General features: G+C 36.5%; 1 protein-coding gene across 15 annotated transcripts in view; it reads right to left on the reverse strand.

Annotated features, from left to right (window-relative positions):
- The window catches only part of RUFY3 (RUN and FYVE domain containing 3), a 95,761-nt gene that overhangs the window by 58,092 nt on the left and 16,353 nt on the right, over positions 1-21,316 (reverse strand). For 2 of the 15 annotated variants that reach the window (XM_038399916.2, XM_038399920.2), the window contains exon 2: positions 12,380-12,430. The exons of 11 other annotated variants lie outside the window; for them this stretch is intronic. In XM_038399916.2, coding sequence (XP_038255844.1) covers positions 12,380-12,430 — 51 coding nt within the window. Of the gene's footprint in view, positions 1-127; positions 134-8,476; positions 8,508-12,379; positions 12,431-21,316 lie in introns of those variants that run through there. 2 more of the 15 variants (XM_043513680.1, XM_043513682.1) reach the window with 2 other exon arrangements.

Genomic DNA, 21,316 nt, shown 5'->3' on the forward strand with positions numbered 1-21,316 from the left:
GGCAGATTGGAGAGGCCCTGGAGGTTTTTCGCCTTCCTCTGTAGCATGGGGCATGGTTGACTTGAGGGAGGCTTCCCTGCTCCTTGAAGTCTTTGAACCATGATTTAAGGACTTCAATAGCTCAGACATGGGTGAGGTTTTTCATAGGAGTGGGAGGGTGAGATTCTGTGGCCTGCGCTGTGCAAGAGGTCGGACTAGATGATCAGAATGGTCCCTTCTGACCTTAGTATCTATGAATCTAAGTCTTCAACTTTGCAAATATCTAGTCCTTTTCCTTCAGCAAGTTGGGCAGACCATCAGTAAACAGGAGCTCTGGCAGCTGGGCCTCCTACAGTGCTCCCTTTGCAGAGTTCAGAACATAGATCACCTCCACTGGCTTCCTGCAAGTGAGCTACTCTGCTCACCTTTTAAGCTCCTCCACCAGCCAGTGCATGCCTTGCAGGTGTGATGTGGGCCCAGAGCAGCCTCCTTGTCCCTTTCCTCTCCAGGGTGGGGTTTGTACACCTCATTGCACCTAATACCTCCATTCATTCAGAATGTTTTTAAGTATTTTTTTTTGTTTTTTTCTTAACATTAAGGATTAACAGATCTCACTCCAATTCCCAGTGGACAGATGTCTACACTCCTATAGGTACTAACTGACCCTTACTGCAAAACAGTAATTGAATGGGCATAGGAACCAAATTACCTCTTTACCCTAAGATGTTTTCTTCACGTCAGGGCTGAACTACACCTATGAACTAGGGAGGATACATATGCACTGCCATTACTTGTACTGGACCCGTTTTGTGGGTAGAAGGCTTCATAGCTAACACTTTTCACAAGTACTAAATTCACACATACAAAAGGAAAAAGCAGCTATTATACAGTAATTTACTTCACACCACCACACATGCACTATTTTTCCTCACTATTGTTACTTCCACCAAAATTACTTTCAAAAGGGAGAAAAGCTTAGTAGAAACATGTAATAGCCTCCAATCCAGGCACCAGGACCACAAATCCAAATGCCAACTAAGAACATTAAGAGTCTATCACAACAACCCCAGCACTGACTGTCTACAAACATTTCGCAGACTCTCTGCAGAACATTAACGTGCCTAAAAACAAAGCCACATATCTAAAAATATTTTTCAGTCTGTGGCCTTCCTTATTTTGGATGGATCGATGCAGTCTTGCGCTTCCCAATCGAAGGGAAGTGTTAGTGATGTCAGAAATAAAGAACGGTTACTTACCCTACAGTAAGTGTGATTCTTCAAGATGTTGAGGTACAACTACTACTGCTAAAGATCTGGAACTGAATATAAAGCATACTCCTCTGTACTGCAAAGTGTTACGTAATCCCCATGAGGTGGTTTGATCAGATAAGCAGCTCAGGAGACCATGAACTTAGTAAGGCTGGCAGCTAGACACCAGAAGGAACAACAGGTGTTTTCAAAGAATGGAGCGAATTTTTATTTTGATCTGAAATTTGATAAGATAATGCAGAACTTAACTAATGAGGAAAGAGAAAGAAGCTCTGCTTTTCCTAGTTAAAACTGTGTGTGCACAATAAAAAAAATCCTCTCTCTTCTAAAACTCAAAGCTCAGAAAATCTACTACTACACATGGAAGAACTGAGAGAAGAATATTTAAGTTAAGATGAACCAGTCTGGTTTTATTTTAAAGGAGGAAATAATAGTCAACTCTCACTATTAAGAAAGCCTAAAGTTCAGGGTTCCATTGCTGAAAGTTCCTAGGAAACTTTTGGTTTTCCTTTCTGAATGGTAGGAAAGGAATAAAAGGGACCCTTGGTATGCATGTGAACAGTCTTATGACAATACCCATTCAAGGTTTATTTTATACTCTGGAAAACACATTTAAGGAAGTAATTGATTGTTGTAATAGGTTCTTTTATTTCTAGTCTCCAGAGTAAAAGTCAAATTCAGCTACGTCAGTTAGTTTTTCTTCTGGGTCTTGCCCAAGCAGTTTGATGGACTGATAAAATAACCCATCTTCCTTGTAGCGTTCTGTTATTCCACTAAGGGTAAAATCTCCAAGTATACCGTGGCTTTGATCCTGGAACATGGAAGGATTGACAACAAGGAATTTGCAACAAACAAAATCCATTTGTAATTTATTTTAATATATTTTAGTTAACTTCAAAGTAATAATTTAAGAATTCAACTCTCACAGAAGGCCAAACTTCAATAAAGGAGTTACTTTCGTGAATAAGGACAGGTTTCAGAGTAGCAGCCGTGTTAGTCTGTATTCGCAAAAAGAAAAGGAGTACTTGTGGCACCTTAGAGACTAACAAATTTATTAGAGCATAAGCTTTCGTGAGCTACAGCTCACTTCATCGGATGCATTTCGTGGAAAAAACAGAGGAGAGATTTATATACACACACAGAGAACATGAAACAATGGGTTTATCATACACACTGTAAGGAGAGTGATCACTTAAGATAAGCCATCACCAGCAGCAGGGGGGAGAAGGAGGAAAACCTTTCATGGTGACAAGCAAGGTAGGCTAATTCCAGCAGTTAAGAATATCAGAGGAACAGTGGGGGGTGGGTGGGTTGGTAGAAATACCATGGGGAAATAGAAAAGGAGTACTTGTGGCACCTTAGAGACTAACAAATTTATTAGTCTCTGGTCACAGACCTAAGAGTGGCTATACTTCAACAAAAAAGCTTCAAAAACAGACTCCAACGAGAGACTGCTGAATTGGAATTAATTTGCAAACTGGATACAATTAACTTAGGCTTGAATAGAGACTGGGAATGGATGAGTCATTACACAAAGTAAAACTATTCCCCATGGTATTTCTCCCTCCCACCCCACCCCCCACTGTTCCTCTGATATTCTTGGTAACTGCTGGAATTAGCCTACCTTGCTTGTCACCATGAAAGGTTTTCCTCCTTTCCCCCCCCCGCTGCTGGTGATGGCTTATCTTAAGTGATCACTCTCCTTACAGTGTGTATGATAAACCCATTGTTTCATGTTCTCCCCTGTGTGTGTATATAAATCTCTCCTCTGTTTTTTCCACCAAATGCATCCGATGAAGTGAGCTGTAGCTCACGAAAGCTTATGCTCTAATAAATTTGTTAGTCTCTAAGGTGTCACAAGTACTCCTTTTCTTTTAGTGAATAAGGTTTACAGATTGCCTTTACAAAACTGTTATTTTAATATAATAATTCACCTAGTTTGTATGTTGTGCAGATTGCTAATTCATAAAATTGACAGTGCAGGTAGAGGATAATCACCTATACTAAAATTGGAGTGTAGAAAAAAAAGTAAGAAATATAATAGTGTTGTTCATTATAAAGAGATACTGCATGTGACTGCAATTAAAACAAAGTTATATCTCTGAATATTTCCTTTTGTTAGCTTCTGGGAAATGATAATAAACAATACCTTACATAAATTTTCTGTATGAACCATAAAATAAGTACTTTTTAATTACAGGAAACAGACTTGTACTATTTAAATCCATTCTTAAAATCAAGAATGGACAGGATTCTTATAGTTTGCCTCCCCTGGGAATTTAACAGATGATGTACTGCTTTATACATAAATATTCATCATATACATACAAATACATTAGAAGCAAGAAGACGACTAAGGACAGAGTAGGCCCATTACTCAATGAGGGAGGAAAAGACAATAACAGAAAATGGGGAAATGGCAGAGGTGCTTAATGACTTCTTTGTTTCGGTTTTCACCAAGAAGGTTGGTGGTGATGGGATGTCTGAAATAGTGAATGCCAGTGAAAATGAGGTAGGATCAGAGTCTAAAATAGGGAAAGAACAAGTCAAAAATTACTTAGACAAGTTAGAGGTCTTCAAATCACCAGGGCTTGATGAAATGCATCCTAGAATACTCAAGGAGCTGACTGAGGAGATATATGAGCCATTAGCAATGATCTTTGAAAAATAATGGAAGATGGGAGACATTCCAGAAGACCGGAAAAGGGCAAATATAGTGTCCATCTATAAAAAGGGAAATAAGGACAACTCGAGAAATTACAGACCAATCAGCTTAACTTCTGTACCCGGAAAGATAATAGAGCAAATAATTACACAATCAATTTGCAAACACCTAGAAGATAAAAAGGTGATAAACAACAGTCAACATGGATTTGTCAAGAACAATTCAGGTCAAACCAACCTGATAGCTTTTTTTGACAGGGTAACAAACCTTGTGGATGGGGGAAGCAGTAGATGTGGTATACCTTGACTTTAGTAAGGCTTTTGATACTATCTCACATGACCTTCTCAAAAACAAAGTAGGGAAATACAACCTAGATGGAACTACTATGAGGTGGGTGCATAACTGGTTGGAAAATTGTTCCCAAAGAGTCGTTATCAGTGGTTCACAGTCATGCTAGAAGGGCATAACGAGTGGGGTCCCACAGGGATCAGTTCCGAGTCCGGTTCTGTTCAATACCTTCATCAATGATTTAGATAATGGCATAGGGAGTACACTTATAAAGTTTGCAGATGATACCAAGTATCATTAGAGGGGGTTGGAGGGGTTGCAAGTGCTTTGGAAGATAGGATTAAAATTCAAAATGATCTGGACAAACTGGAGAAATGGTCTGAAGTAAATAGGATGAAATTCAATAAGGACAAATGCACAGCACTCCGCTTACGAAGGAACATTCGGTTGCACACACACAAAATGGGAAATGACTGACTAGGAAGGAATACTGTGGAAAGGATCTAGGGGTCATAGTGGATCACAAGCTAAATATGAGTCAAGAGCGTAACGCTGTTGCAAAAAAAGCAAACGTTCTGGGATGTATTAACAGGAGTACCATAAGCAAGACACGAGAAGTAATTCTTCTGCTCTACTCCGCACTGATTAGGCCTCAACTGGAGTATTGTGTCCAGTTCCAGGTACCACATTTCAGGAAAGATGTGGAAAAATTGGCAGAAGTCCAGAGAAGAGCAACGAACACGATTAAATGTCTAGAAAACATGACCTATGAGGGAAGATTGAAAAAATTGGGTTTGTTTAGCCTGGAGAAGAGAAGACAGAGGGGACATGATAACAGTTTTCAAGTACATAAAAGGTTGTTACAAGGAGGAGTGAGAAAAATTGTTGTTCTTAACCTCTGAGTCTTGGACAAGAAGCAATGGGCTTAAATTGCAGAAGGGCAGTTTAGGTTGGACCTTAGGAAAAACTTCCTAACTGTCAGAGTGGTTAAGCACTGGAATAAATTGCTTAGGGAGATGGTGGAATCTCCATCATTGTGGATTTTTAAGACCAGGTTGGAAAAACACCTGTCAGGGATGATCTAGATAATACTTAGTCCTGCCTCAAATGCAGGGGACTGGACTAGATGACCTCTCCAGGTCCCTTTCCAGTTCTATGATTCTACAATTCACCACTAACACGTGAGGTTCCTTTAAAGAGCCACCCCCTATATGGAATGATTATATTACATTTTACTTAAATCTCATTAAATCATCACAATTTTTTAAATTCCTTTCCATCACTGGGAATGACTGATTATGAAGCTATTGTAGGTGAACTGAAGCTTATATCTTTGCAATCAGACAGTTGCTCTACAAGAGAAGTTCTTTCAGTGATATCCCTATGTAATACCAAAGCACTACTGCAACATTGAACTGTCATGTCATAGTACTTTGTTGAATCCATTGCTCAAATTAGGATGGAACAACAAGGCAATCACCCCAAATGGATTCTATTTACAGTAGACTCTCAGAGTTACGAACAGCTTGGGAATGGAGGTTGTTCGTAACTCTGAACAAGACGTTATGGTTTTCTCTCTTACAACTGAACACTGACTCAATACAGCTTTGAAACTTTACTTTGCAGAAGAAAAATGCTGCTTTTAACTATCTTAATTTAAATGAAACAAGCTGACAGTTTCCTTACCCTGTCAATTTTTTTTTAAACTTTCCTTTCTCTTTTTTTTTTTTAAATAAATTTACATTTAACACAGTACTGTGCCGCATTTGTGGGGTTTTTGGGTCTCTGCTGCTGCCTTATTGTGTACTTCCAGTTCCAATGAGGTGTGGGTTGACTGGTCAGTTCATAACTCTGGTTATCATAACTCTGAGGTTCTACTGTACAACAAATAAATTGCTAATGGAAAAATAAAAAAAACCATACAGAATAACTTCATAGGTAACATGTTGCTACTATTGCTGTATTATTTAAACCCCAGAATAGGTTCAATTCACATAACGTACTGTACATTGTTCCAGTGTTCAACACTTGAACCTACAGTCTTAGCATGCAGTTCAAGTGAAGAGAGTTTTCATATAACTAGAACACCCAGAGGGATTTATGGAACTGCCTACAGTTCATGCTGGAACACGAATAACTGCTTAAGCTACAAGCAGCATAATTTAGCTAAAATCACTACATATATAATTCAGGATCTTAGATCTAACCCATGTACTCTGCAACTTCTCTCATACTGCCACTATTACTGAAAGCAGCTGTTAGTTTGATTTTCACCATACATAAGAAGCAGCAAACAGTAAGGATGCAATTCTGGCCTCACTGAAGTTTTGCCTTTGACTTCAATGCAGCCAGGATTTCACCTTAAATTTTCTCAAATATACTTTGATTATTTTATAATCTAGAAGTGGAAACTTCCACAGAACAGACCTCTTTCTGGTACCACTATTTAAGTTTGAGTATTGGGTGCCAGTAGTAATGCTCAGAATACATGAACTGGAGTTGCGGACAGATTCTCCATAACACAGGGAGCCTCAAAAATAGCCTGTCTGGCCAATCACACTGCTTCCCTGAGACTGCAAACTCTGTATTTTTAGTCTTGTAAAATATATGTCCAGGGTAACCCATATGCACCACAGGCCTCTCGCCATCTTGTTCCATGGAGAAGCTAAGTGACACAGAGGATAAAAATTTTCAAAAGCACCAAAAGAGCTCATGAGCCTAAATACTTTTCCAAATGTGATTTAAGCACTCAGGAACCTAAGTCACACAGAAAGTCAATGTAATTTAGGCTCCCAAGGACTTAAGTCAATTTAGAAAAAGGGAATTAAGTGCTTTTGACCCAGACTGCATTTCTCTATAGCTAAATTCATTTTGAAAAATTAAGAACAAACAAACCTTAAACTAGAAGCTTTATCAAGTACAGAATGTCATGGGATGTTTCTGTCAATGTGATCTAATCTATTTAGGGTAACTCCCATTCATTAGAATACTTTTAAATGCTCCCTTAAATTTCATCTAGGCTCTAAATGTACAGGGTGAATCTTAACCAAAACACTAGAAAGACCATTTCCATGTATTCAAAAAGACAAGAAAGCTGCATCACGTAAATATTTTGAAATGTTATTGGTTTACCTCAATTACATATTTGCGAAGCACTATTTTTGCCAAGTGAACAAGCCCCACACCACAGACAATATCATTTTCTATCTTGGGCCTGGTCTACAGTAGAAAATCAAGTCAGCTTAACTATGTCACTAAGGAACGGCATAGTTAAGCCAACCTATCCCTCAGTATAGACAGTGCTAGATTGACAAAAGGCTCTCCTGTTGACAACACGATTCCCACTTGTAGAGGGTGGAAGTGCTGTATTTTGTCAGCAAAAGTGCCGACAAACAGCGTTTACACTGGCTGACTTTTTGCAACAAGGCCGTGTCGCTAAAAGCTGTATAGTGTAGACAAAACCTCAGTTAGCATCCAGATTCATTTGTATAAAACCAATTAATTTTAGCAGCTCAAACTATTGAGCTTCAAAGTCTGGTATAATTTCAAGTGCATCTAGAGAGACTACATCCATTGCTAGTTTATAAATAGAATTTCCAAAGGTGTGTAAAGCCCCCTGGAAACATTATAGGAGACAGTGAATCATCAAGATAAGGAAAATTTACGGAAAGTATAAATTTGCAGTCTCTCTTTTTGAAGAGCTCATTTATCCCGCCCTCAATGTGCTCAGCTTGTTGCAGTTCTACATCTTGTATCTGCCTCCAAATACAATTTCTGCCAGTTAACAATGTACATTCTACAGAAGTGATCAGTGGCTTGTTCAAAATGCACGAAAATTATTTAAAAGATGAGCTTGCATTAGAAAATTACAGTACAACCTCATTTTTACAGAAGTAATGAAGGGCATCAAATAAGTTTGGACAAATAAATTTTTCAATGTAATTAAGAGACACTCAGGGACATGACACTTCTAAGCTACAGGGAATCTCAACTAATTGAGGCTGTACTGAATCTCTCCGGAAGAATATTATGCAAAGTACTGGTAGCTGGAATGGAAAATAAAATCAGTAATAACTGTAACAGAGTTAAAATAAAGTTATAAAATCCAGCGTCTCTCAGGTCCCCACATAGACAAGCCAACTCAAAATTAAGAGGAATTAACTACAGGTGTGAAGTTAAAGCACATTATTTATGAATGAGAATGTCCACATGGGCGTAAAGTGGCCTTAAATTTACTGGAGGAGGATTAAACTGAACTGAACTACCACCACTTTACTTGGGAATGAGAGCATCCACTTCACAACTTCAGTTAATTCAGTTTAACTTTCCTGACAGTCCTCATAGACATGCTCTCAGTTTTAATCTTTCATCAAGTGCTACAGATCACTGGCTGCCATTTTAAGGAAAAGGAATACAAGTGGGAATAAATGCTCAGAGTACCACTCACGCAAAGCAGTTCTCTTAAAGGTGACCTGCAAAGGAAAAAAAAACCAAAAACAAAATAGGGTTGTAACTTGTTTCTTTACAATGTAGCAAAGCAGAGTATAAAGAACAGGAGGACTTGTGGCACCTTAGAGACTAACCAATTTATTTGAGCATAAGCTTTTGTGAGCTACAGCTCACTTCATCGGAGGCATCCGATGAAGTCACGAAAGCTTATGCTCAAATAAATTGGTTAGTCTCTAAGGTGCCACAAGTTGTCGTCCTCTTTTTGCGGATACAGACTAACACGGCTGCTACTCTGAAAGCAGAATATGTTTGTGCAAAAAGTTTTTTCTTCCTTCTTGCTTTTTTTACATTATAAATTCAAGTCTTGTCTACTCTGGACAACTAGGAGAATTGGAAAACTGGTAGGATAACAGCACAGATATTAAAGAAAGGAAACCTGATTTTTTTTAATTTTTTTTTTTTTAAGAGGGGAAGTAATTTTTATTCAGAATTTTTTTAAAAAAGGTTTTTCTAATTTTTTTTTTGTTAACATCTATTTTATTTGGACACTTGAGGAAAAAAAAACACATTATTTGTTAAGGATTTAGCAGTTTGTTAAGGATTTAGCAGCTCTTCTGTTAAGAACCGGAAAAGCTCTCTATACATGAGTCATCCAAGGAGTCTTACCTCCATAAAAACAGAAGAGGAGGGAAAGGGAGGAGAAGAGTCCATCTTGATATTTCTAATACAACTCAGGAGAAAAACAAGCAAAAGAAACTACAGGCTCTCTTTTTTACATCATGATGAAAAACAAGACAAAACCTTTTTCCTTTGCAGGCGACCTTGAATATCCTCTCCATGAAAATACATTCAAAATCTAAATAACTTTAAAGCTAAGGTGTGATAATAATAAGGAGAAGGCACAGCTGTATTTAGAATACAACCCAGTTAGAAGCAAAAGCATAAAACAAAATGCAACATTTTAAAGGAAAGCCTTATTATCATCATTAAAAGCAGTCTGTAAATGTTTGTGCACTTCAAACTGACTTTCCCAGACAGCTGAAAGGATTTACATGATCTGGAACTCCTTACATGAACGTTTTTTTAAAAAGGAGTTTAGTATACCTTACACAGGAAAACAATACAACAGAAATATTGAAATAACTGAGATACTTTGATATAGACACAGTAATCCTAGAGGATAGTCAAGGAAGACATACACAAAGGATAACTGAATTAACCCCCTTGTCCCCACTAGCTTTCTTTTCTCCTCCTCACCCCATCCCCTCCTCGGGAAATGTTCAACTCCCCCCGACCCCCAAAGCATACATCAATGGTATAATACAGTGGTTCTCAACCTTTCCAGACTACTGTACTCTTGCAGGACTCTGATTTGTCTTGAGTACCCCCAAAGTTTCACCTCACTTAAAAACTATTTGCTTACAAAATCAGACAAAAATACAAAAGTGTCACAGCATACTTTTACTGAAAAAATGCTTACATTCTCATTTTACCATACAATTATAAAATAAATCAATTGGAATATAAATACTGTACTTACATTTCAGTGTATGGTATACAGAGCAGTATAAACAAGTCATTGTCTGTATGAAATTTTAGTTTGTACTGACTTCGCTAGTGCTTTTTATATAGCCTGTTGTAAAACTAGGCAAATATCTAGATGAGTTAATGTACCCCCGGAACACCTCCAAGTACCCCCAGGGATACACATACCCCTGGTTGAGAACCACTGATATAATATATACACATATATGCACATGCACATTGAGTTTGTGTTTAAATAATCTTGTTTAAAAAGGGAAATGTTAATGATAGAACAATGATCAATATATGTTACTTAATATTGTAAATTCTGTATCAACATATGTACCTATACATATCAAGTCAATGTAATTGCAATGTCTATTGATATTTTGGGTCATTTATAATAAAATATTTTCCCAAAAACAAACAAAAAGAAATTAAAACCCCCCACTGTTACACACTTAAGAGTGAAGTGATGAAGTGAGCTGTAGCTCACGAAAGCTTATGCTCAAATAAATTTGTTAGTCTCTAAGGTGCCACAAGTACTCCTTTTCTTTTTGCAGACACTTAAGAGGCTCTTCTATATATCAAATATAAGTACAATATATATATCCATGTTCTCATCAAGCTTGCCTTGGTATCTTGCCTTCTCTACTATAAATTATCAGGGAAGATAAAAATCTCGGCAGTTTATAAAAATTTTTTCTTATTTAAATAAAATCTTATTTACATGTAAAGAATTCTTTACTTTCTTCCCATTTTATAATCTTAAATTGCTAAACTAGACATTTTATACGTTTCTTTAATTAGCTTCCTAATTGTTAGTAGAATTTCAGATTGTAGATTTCACACTTAAAATGCTCATCTATGCTGTAAAAGACTAATCCAGGACCTCATTAACATCCTTGCTATGAGAACACCACAAACTCAATCAAAACACAACATTGATAAGCAATCAGCCTCTGCTATATTTGCAACCAACGTTACCTTCCAATATACTGAGCCTCCACAAGTCAAGAAAGCTGAAATGCTTCAAGAAGGCTATACCTGTCTATAACGGTCTGCAGTTTGAAGATAATGGGACCTGAGCACCTACATCATTTAGGTACATTTAAAAATCCCATCTCAGGTGCCTAAATTTCGGCTTAGGAGCCTAACTTTAGGCTCCTAGTTCTGAAAACTTGGCCTGTATGTATAAAAGAGTTCACAATTATTGTGCTAAGGTATTTAAAGTCTAAAAAAAAAATTATTAACGCTGAAGCAATTTTGTTTTAAGTGACAAAGATTTTACCCACTAAGAAAATATTAATATTTTGGTTTTTGCCTATAGCTGTTTTATAACATTCAAAGAAGATACCCTATCACTATATTTTTAAAAAGAATTTGTAATTAATTTTGTTATATAATAGCACAAGTTTTCAAGTTAGTTTTACAAAAATTCAACACGACATAAATCCACAATTGATTAAAATTCAAGTGATTTTAATCAATTATTTAAAACTGCTTTGATTTATATTGCTCTACCCTGTAAATGTACATTATAACTGTTGTAACAGTGTTGCTGTAGCCATGTTGGTCCCCGGATACGAGAGAGAGAAAGTGGGTGAGGTAATATAACTGTTGGCTCATGAAGATGACAGCCAAAAACAGCATTCATCAAGATAAAGAAGTTAATCCCACATCTTTTACAGTTTCCATTATTGTCTCATCTTCATTTTAAGTCTTTACACACAGGAACTGTTGCTGTTTGAGAGGTATGGCAGATACTTATTTATTACTAAGCAATATCAATTGCTTTTTGTTTTTCCATTATTTTTAAAAAAATAAATTAACAAAGAATTTAGAAGGCAAGACTATCTAGATGGGACCATCCTCAAGTTAGAGCAAATTTGGAACCAAAAGTTTTCACAATATCCTTTCAAAATGTAAATAAGTAAAACTCAAAAAATACATGCACATATGCTTATAGTGACTGAAGATATTTTCTTTAGAACCCTAACAGTAGTAACTACACATCAATACCAGAAAGCAACTAGTCCAGTATATTTAGGCTTTGAAACCTGTTCAATCAGACAAGCATATTTGCAGAGCCACAGTTATTGTCATTGAAAAAGAATACTGTAGCCGGTGCTCAGGATCAAAGTAACACATTAAAAGCCAATTAAAAGAGGAAATAATAGCTGAAAGACGTTGGTGTGGCACGCACCTTCAGTATCACGCAATTGCTCCACCAAATCTGTCAAATCCTCCCAAGAGTCTTTGCAAACAGCAAAAAGAAAGGAAAAGAAAGATAAAATGTCATGCAAGCCATGATCTAAAGGAAAGAATCAAAATCAAGATATAAGAAAGGGAAAATGGAAAAGGAGATTTCTATAATACAACACTCAGTTTGCAGTAGTAAGATTTGCAATTCAAAAGGATTTATTAGTCTGCACAAAGCAATATAGCAAAGCTTTATCAGAGAAGAGAAAGCAATTATTGCATAGCTAGGTTTGGAGATTTGTTTGTTTAAGCCTTAAGGCTGATACTTCTGTAAAGCATTTATTAATAAAAAAATCCAACTGGAAAGACTTTTTTTTAGAACTATACAAATCTAAGTACTCAAGTTCTGATATTTAACTTTGTGCAACTTCAGCATCTGCCTGTGTCTTCTTTCCATATGACCACCTAAATATGCCTACAAATGAAAAACAAGCCCTGTAAGTCTTTTTTAGTAAAATCAATTAGGCTAGAACGGACCATAACTCAGATTTCCAATATGCTGCAGATATGTCCAAGATGACTTCAGTCATGTCACAGTTTAAATTGTGTCACACAAATGTGGGTGCACTGACATCTCCATAACTAAAATGTCTCTTATTCTGCGATGCACTTCTGCAGACTGCTGAAAGGCAAGGGGGCAGAGGTAGAGATCCTGGCAGAGAAGTGGGGGGTGGGGACCTGTCTTAACATGCCCAGTAATTCTGTTATCGACACCAGAAAACAAAGTTATCAAACGAAAGTGTATATACTCAACATGATTCTGGGCTTCATACTTACATTAAGCTTTTCCTAGAGCACAAATTTGCAGTTATATTGGGTGTCAGATGGGTAAGGAAGGTTAAATTCCCTCTTATACGCCAAACTCTGGCAAGGTACTGAGCAAAGTACACATTTCAGTAAGATCTCCTTCCTGCCCCACCGCTTCCCCCCGCCCCCCGGAAAGCTACAGCTAATCTCCTCCTCCAAAGAAACACTGTTGATTTGTGAATAGCAAAGACAATCATACCCTGAATATAAAATAAAGTGAAAATGTGACGGAGATCCTAAAATTATTGAGCAGAAGATAAAAATCTCCCATAGCATATTCTTACTGACCAATCTTCATATTCTAAAACTAAACAGCTCATTCTAATTATTTTTTGGGAATTAGTTTTACACCAGAATTCTTGTATTTTCCAGATGTTCAGTTTTTCTTATTCTAAAGCAAAGCTGTTGCATACATTGAGAGTAATGGAGTGAAACTGCATTTCTTTTTCACAGGACAGAATCTTTATAAGTATTGAAGCTAGTGTCATTCAGTAATTTAATATTTATGGGAAACATTTTCTATAATGAAATTTAAGATAAGAGGTGCCTAATATCTATTGGATACAGTTTTGTAGTTTAAATCATAAAAGGGTCTAATAATTCTTGTTAATTAATAGGATTTACAAGCATGGGTAAACAGCCCCAGCCCCTAATAATTCCCTAATCCTTATTTACATACATGTAAAGGAATTCCAGAAGTTTTGAGTCACAATCACATCACCATCAGAAGCAGATGATTAAACAAAGATTGATTCCTTCTTTGTGCAAATGTTCATGGTAATAAAGAATAAATGAGGAAAAAACCCACAATGTTAAAAATTTCCAAATACAACGGTTAAGAAAAATGTCCACTAGGCATCAGCAGATTGTTAATACACTTTTTCCTTTTCCTCTGCTTTGATTTTTGTCATCCCCCACATCTAACAAACGCATAGTACAAGACACTTGTGAATCTCCAATTCTATATTTGCTTTCTTTCCCTCAATCTCATCTCTTCCCATGGACCCCACATCTAAAACCCAAGACATCGTAAGATATTTTCCACCATACCCTAGGCTTTGCTATTATGATCGTCTGGTCTACATGCCTGCTGATGACTGCACAAACAGATTTAACTTATCACTTTTTAAAAAGTTAGATATTATAGTGTGCCTTCCTGCAGTGACCTTCTGACATTTCTGTTTTCTTTAGCTGTTAACGCACAAAAATATCCCTGAAGGCCAACAGTTTCTAACATATGAATCACGACATCAGGTCAAATCAGTGAAGTCCAACTAGTCTAGTACTCTGTCTGACGTTAACCAGTACCAGATACTTCAAATGAAGGTTCAAGAAACCTTTTGGTGGGCATCGCATGGGCCAAATCTGGCCCACAAGGCATATATTTGACATCCCAGAGCTAGGGTTTTAAATAAAAACACAGATATTTCCAGGGAATTTTTTCAACACCACCATAGGCATCGATTCTATTCAATTTCAGAGCAGGGAGCAGAACAGGAGCTGCATAAAGTTGAGCTGACAGCTGAGGCTAAAGGGACCATTAGCTGCATAAAACCAAATTCATGAGAAAGAGTTTATGAGCGAGTGAAAGAAAACTGGTACTAAGAGAAACTGAATCAAGTTAGAAGTTACACTTTTGTCTAAAATCTTATTACTACAAGTAACACCCAAAATTAGTTTAACAAATGTAGAGGAAAATGTTTTCGTTTCCTGTTTATTTCTTAGTTCAATTGACAGCACTTTGTGTATGGTCAGTTTCTATGTTAACTCTGTGTTATCAGTTCCCCCCCATTTGTGTGGGTCTCTCACACAGCAAAAAGGAACAGACTTTTTTTTTTTTTTTTTTTTTAAATAAATAGAGTCAGGAAACACTCAAAATTGTGAATGTTGGGACAGCTGTAGTAAGTGAAAATACTTAAAATTCATTTTTTAAATGACTATTTCATCTTCATGGCATCTCTAACAGCATTTACAACTTTGATTCTGCTTTTGCCAACATCATCACAGTGTTCCAAGTCTTAATTACTGTATATCAACCCAATTCAGGTTACAGAAAGATAAAGACTTCAGTCCAAGACTGCAAAAAAAATTTAAAAAAAGTTTTCACAGTTCAAATTAAAATCTTGAAAAGTCTAATGTTACGGATTTGTAATATGACAAAAATAAGCATACTGGGAAGCTTCTTTTCTTCGGAAAAGTGCAGGAAGAAAAAAGCTTTAAGGACACATTCATATTAAAACCATCTAATATACCTAAGTAGCAATGCTGCCTGTGTTTTAAGGAGAAAAATACGGTGACATTTTACATATGTTATCAATACAATAAATTATTTGTAACTAAGTCTATCTTCATCTATTTTCCAAATCAGGGAGGTGTTGCTACTTTAGAACACAGAAGAAGTGTGGAGTAAAAGTTACTGTGCCACAGAACACATGTGCATGTTGCTTAAAAAAAAATTAGATAACAGACTGTATGAGCTGAAGCAACCCCCAGACACAAACGATTATCTCTGACAATGTGTGTATGTTTAATATATCTACTTTTTCTACTAGTCAGTAAGTGGCTCCTCTGCAGCACCCAGTACTGCATTCATTAGAAATATTTCCCCCCTCCCAATATCTTCACACTAGTGTCAAAGAATCTTCGCCTTTTTAAAATTTTCCTTTAGTCACTTCACACAATTTGTAATGACAGTTTTGTCCAGTGTATATGGATGATTTTAAATACATCTACCCAACCTTTCTTAAAAAGTGTTCATAAACATTGACTGAATGAGTAAGGAAATATACAAGCAATGAGAGTGTGTGTGTATATGACAGGGCAGCTGTCCTCTGTGCCACCATTTTGTTTCTGCTATGAAGAACCTTATGAAATGGTGGCTACTTCTGAAGGGCCTGCATAGATTTCCATTAAAATAATCCTTTGTCCCACCTCTGCCTTTTTGGGGGTGATCATTCAAATTTGCAATTTTTTTCCTGTAAGATTCCAAAGCAGACACAATACTTAAAAGGTCACATATACCAAAACTCATAATAAGTAGTGCAGCTAATAATGGAACTTGATCATACATATGTTCTCCTGTATGAGAAGCAGCCTTAGGCAAAAATTCTTAAAAAGCAGAAAATACCATGGCATTAAAAAAGCTGCATTTTCATAAGCAAATAAGATTTAAAAAACCCAAAACGGACTCAGTGTCCAATAAATTTCTAACAGCTCTGTTGACTGCTAACATACCAATTTTTTAAAAGCAATTAGTGATGAGAAATGTTACATAACAGCTGTGTACAGTTTTCTAAAAATTGAAATGATGAAGACAGACTTGGGTTGAGAAAGAAACCCCTTAAAATATTTTTAGTCCAGGAAACTATAATGCCAGTGCCCATGCCAAAGACCATTGTGTCTATCCACTTTAGCATAATGCTTTCCCAAACCCAGGTCACTCATTCCCTTGGCCTGTGTGCTGTGAAGAAGCGACAACACAAGTTGTGACAAACTGGTCAAAAAGACCACACAAGGGGAAAAGTGATATTCCATAGCACTGCACAGCCTCAAAAACCCCCACTACACGAAGGACTTAACTACAAATTAAGGGGGGGGGATTGTGGTCTGTCACATAGTGGGAAGAACCAGAGTTAAATGAAATATCCGCTTTGATTTACACGTTTTTCTGATTGAGGATTGGTGGGAGGAAAAGGACAGCAATAGAGCCTACAGCCCAGGCAGGTATTCCTTTAAGTTTCTTCATTTAAATATCCCATATATACCCCTCTAAAAAGATGAGTAAAACCTTATAGCACTGCTTTGCACACAAATACCTATATATTTCAAATCAAGCAAACTTCAAAATTGTAGTTTTTAAAAGCTAACATAGGGCACAGGATAACCTCTCTCTGCTGGAGTTCCTACTCACAGATATCATGGGGGCTCAGCACACAGCGTGATAGTACCTTTAGCCGGGCTCCCACGTGTTAGAGCATTGGGCTCTGTGGCTTCCACAATGATTTACTATTGCTTTCTATTTTCCATGGCTCACCTGCACAGACCCACCGTATTTTCTAACATTGTGTTATGCAGCTGCAAGAGAATGCCTTGCCACAATTTAGTACAATGCTCTGGCATTTGTGTGGAATTGGATCCTCATGGAAATTCACCAAAAAAGTGTTACACAGCCTTAAAATATTATATCAGATTCACTTTCCTCTGAACATGGTTTAAATGGAAAAAAATATTTTGTACATATCTATTATGACCTTAATAAACACTTAAGGAGAACCAGAAAGGTATGCTATGTTTAAAAAGGACAAAAACAAAAAAAACACCATCATGTTAGAAAATGAAATTAACATGATGCGGGATTTAAGCAAAAGTGAATCTGAGGGCCTTTAAACCAACTTGTTGTTACCTACTATGAAAAGCCTGACTGGGAAACATTAACTTAAAATACCAATAATGAATGCATCCCTTAGAATATGTACTAACCACTGATGCTCAACTATCTGTTCAATCTCGTATTTAGCTGTGACACTCTTCATACCTTTCCCAGACCTGAAGAAGAGCTCTGTGTAGCTCGAAAGCTTGTCTCTCTCACCAATACCGCACCCACCTTTTCTTGAATATCCTGGGACCAACACAACATATTCCAAGGTAGAGTCAATGTCTTACATTTGCACTAACTTTTGTCGCTCTATTCACACCTCCCAATTAAATTCCAGGGTTTCTAGTGAAGACATACTGTCACAAACTGTTTTTTGTTTTTCTCACAATGTTGTCACCCCTTGTGTTAATATACTTGCTATTTAGCATGCATCTTTTCGTTTTTGTAGTGCCATGATCGTGGACCTGCACTTGATATGGAGCAAAGATTTGCATTCAGTTGTATAATTAATTCAGGGAAGTCATACATTGGTAATAAAGTGGAAGGGAATGAAAAAAGTTTATGAGGGAATGAGAGTCAGTACTTCTAGAGCCCCATCATCTCCTCAACTGCACACTTGCAACTTCCATTAAGGTCAATTGGAATTGTCCACTATGGGCAAGTGATGGTAGAACTGGGCTTCTGTTCTATTCCTATCAATGACTCACAGCATGATCTTAGGCAAGTCATTTAACCTCTATCCCACAATTCACCCATGTCTCCATTAGATATAAAAAGGTATCTCCCTACTTTACAGGGGTGTTGGAGGCTTGATTCATTAGTGTCTGTAAAGATCTTCACAGTCCTTGGATGTGAATTGCCATGTAAGTGTAAATATTATTTAAGAGATTCTTCAGAAGACATTTTTATCTTGCAAAAAGGCAACCCATTTTCTTTCAAGAACACAAAAGCCGCCTCCTATTGTTTCAACCAGGAGTTTAGACTGCACTCATCACCATAATATCAGAGTGCCTTATAAAGTCATAATCCATTACGCAATTTAATCCTCACTCTTCCTCTCCAGACAGGTTGTCCCGTCACTCCTTATTGCCCCATTCCTCATTACAAGAGGTAAGCTGAAGTCAAAGTGAGTTTTACAATTGTTTTTCTCTACAAGCATTTTAACATATGTAGCCCCCAAAGCATGCAACTCGGGTCTTAATGTATGTCACTTGCCAAAAGTAAGTAAATAAATAAACAAACAAACAAACAAACAAAATAGTTTATGCTGCTACTTGGGAAGGATTTGAAAATGCTGTAATGATAAAATAAGTAATAGATATGATTTTCTTTTGAATTTAGAAAGATGGAACAATGCCAATAAAGAAACTACAGAAAAACAATGTTCAGTTTAAAAAGGTGGCTCAATACATGGTGCACTATGTTGATGGAGCAATAATATACGGGTGACATTTAAATAAAGCATTTATTTTTGAAGTATCTATATAAATTCTTCATACAAAAATACATTAATAAATAAAACTTTAAAAAACTCCTGGCCAAAAGCAAGATTCAACCCAATTTGATGTTAAACTACCAAAAATTAGATTAACATGAAAGATGTACCCTTTTACATATGTAATACATACATATGTAACTGAGTCACTATAATTCATCTTTCTAAATATAGCGTTTTAAAGGTAAGTGAAGGAGAGTATTTGATACAATAAATTATTCTTCATATCAAATAAGTCTCTCATAATAAGATTGTGATGCATACTGCTCATGCTCTCAATTACAAAACTGATCTCATCAGTACTAAAATTATTAACCTGTGAAACTCTGGCTAAAGTGAAGCCATGTCTTTCAAGGGAGAGGGGAGAAATTAAACAAAACTTTCACTCCACTCAGATGCACTCATCGTTAGCTATCCTTATGAAAATTCATGACTATTTTGCACTTTACAATTGTCCACAAAAGCTCAACTCTCAATTCCATTTGAATACTATTTGTCCACATGGACATTTTTAAATTAGTCATTCAAAATAAAGTGTTTTCTACTTTTTAACCCATAAAAAGATTGACTGTATTGAAAACAAAACAGCAAAAAGCCTCTAGCAACATTTCTCATTATTTTGTGTTATTTGCTTAACAAAAAACAATGTTCCAATTTTTCAGTGACCTACCACTGTTCTTCCAAAATAAAAAACGACAATGGCTAAAGAAAATTTTATTTTTTGCATCTAGATAAAATTATGGCCTTTCGAGGTCACCCAAGTTAACCACCACCAATAACTCCAGGAGTTGAAAAAAAAAAGGAAATGAAAAGCTTTTATTTATAATTTTGTTCTTTTGAGGGTCTGTGAGCGGGTTTTGTTTTGTTTTAGTTATATACAATGTTTAAGACAAAAATTACTTCTCGAGGCTGAAGAGTTGTGCTAAATCTAACCTGGAGCATGATCTTACTCTCATACAAGTCAATGGGACAGATTCTGCTCTCAGTTACATCAGCAAAATCCAGAGTAATTCTACTGAAGCAAATGGAGTTACTCCAGATTTACACTGGTGTAACTGAGATCCGAATCTGGCCCCAAAACGGTTTTGCCTTTGTCTTAAGTGGGAGCAGAAATAGGCCCCGATTTTAAATAAACTAATATGACTGTATAAAAGGGTGGTTTTGTTTTGAGGTTTTCGTTGTTTTGTTTTTTAAATATTAACGCCTGAGCAATGGTTTGGCTGACGCTACTGAATTACCATGATGTTCTTATATTCCTGAAATATTACCTCCCTTCTTGCCCCTCCACCTCAAAACCACAAAATCAATTTGAAACTAGCTTTCTTAAGGGAATTCTAATGTAATTCAGCAGCTCCTGAACAGAGGAATGACAGAAGGCCTCCTCATAAACAGTGAGAGGCCACCGTGCTGAACCTCATTCTGTTTGAGAAATTAGTATTACATCCACAAAAGTTCCAGTTTTACACACATTTTCCATCTAGCCAAAAAAAGTCTTAACATCCTGTGTATTCACATGATATTTAGAGTTGCTTTTAAACTCCTCTTCTGATATTTGTCTGACTGAAATCATCAATATGCAATGTTTTGGTGGGACACACAAAATCAGAATAACTCATAACTTCCTTCAGTTGCCTGCTTTATGTTTAATATACATTTTCTAGTTAAATTTGCAGTAAGGAGTCGACAGAAAATGACAACAACAAAATGAACTTACACGGCTTCTCTGGACCATTGAAAAAAGATATTGACGTAATATTTTTGTAACTTGCTGGTTTACCAGAAATCCTGGTCTCTCAGCTTCAGAATAACAAAAAGAAAGCAGGAACTTTCTAAAAATAATTTAAATAATATTGTAGCGAGTCACACAGAGGCAAGTTTGAAAATTAAGATGCTCTAGGACCCACCTACTGAGAAAATTGGGAGCCCAAAAGAGGAGAATCTGGAAACCACTAAAGCCTCCAATGTGGTCCAGCAGCAGAGGCTCAAAGGAAGTTAGATAAGGGCAATAAAATATATGATATAGTCTACATAAATAAATCAATCAAAATTTACTAAATGAAAAGCTCTCTTCACTGAGTCTTCTCCGAGACTGCCATTCTCTCTACTTCTCCATTCTCCTTTCTTTTATTGTCTTTTTTTCACTCTTTCATTGAAAATTAATACTTTTCGTTCCCTAGCTTCCCTTTCTTTATAAGCAAGCACAA

The sequence above is a fragment of the Dermochelys coriacea genome, chromosome 4 (assembly GCF_009764565.3).
Source record: "Dermochelys coriacea isolate rDerCor1 chromosome 4, rDerCor1.pri.v4, whole genome shotgun sequence".
NCBI classification, from domain to species: Eukaryota; Metazoa; Chordata; order Testudines; family Dermochelyidae; genus Dermochelys; species Dermochelys coriacea.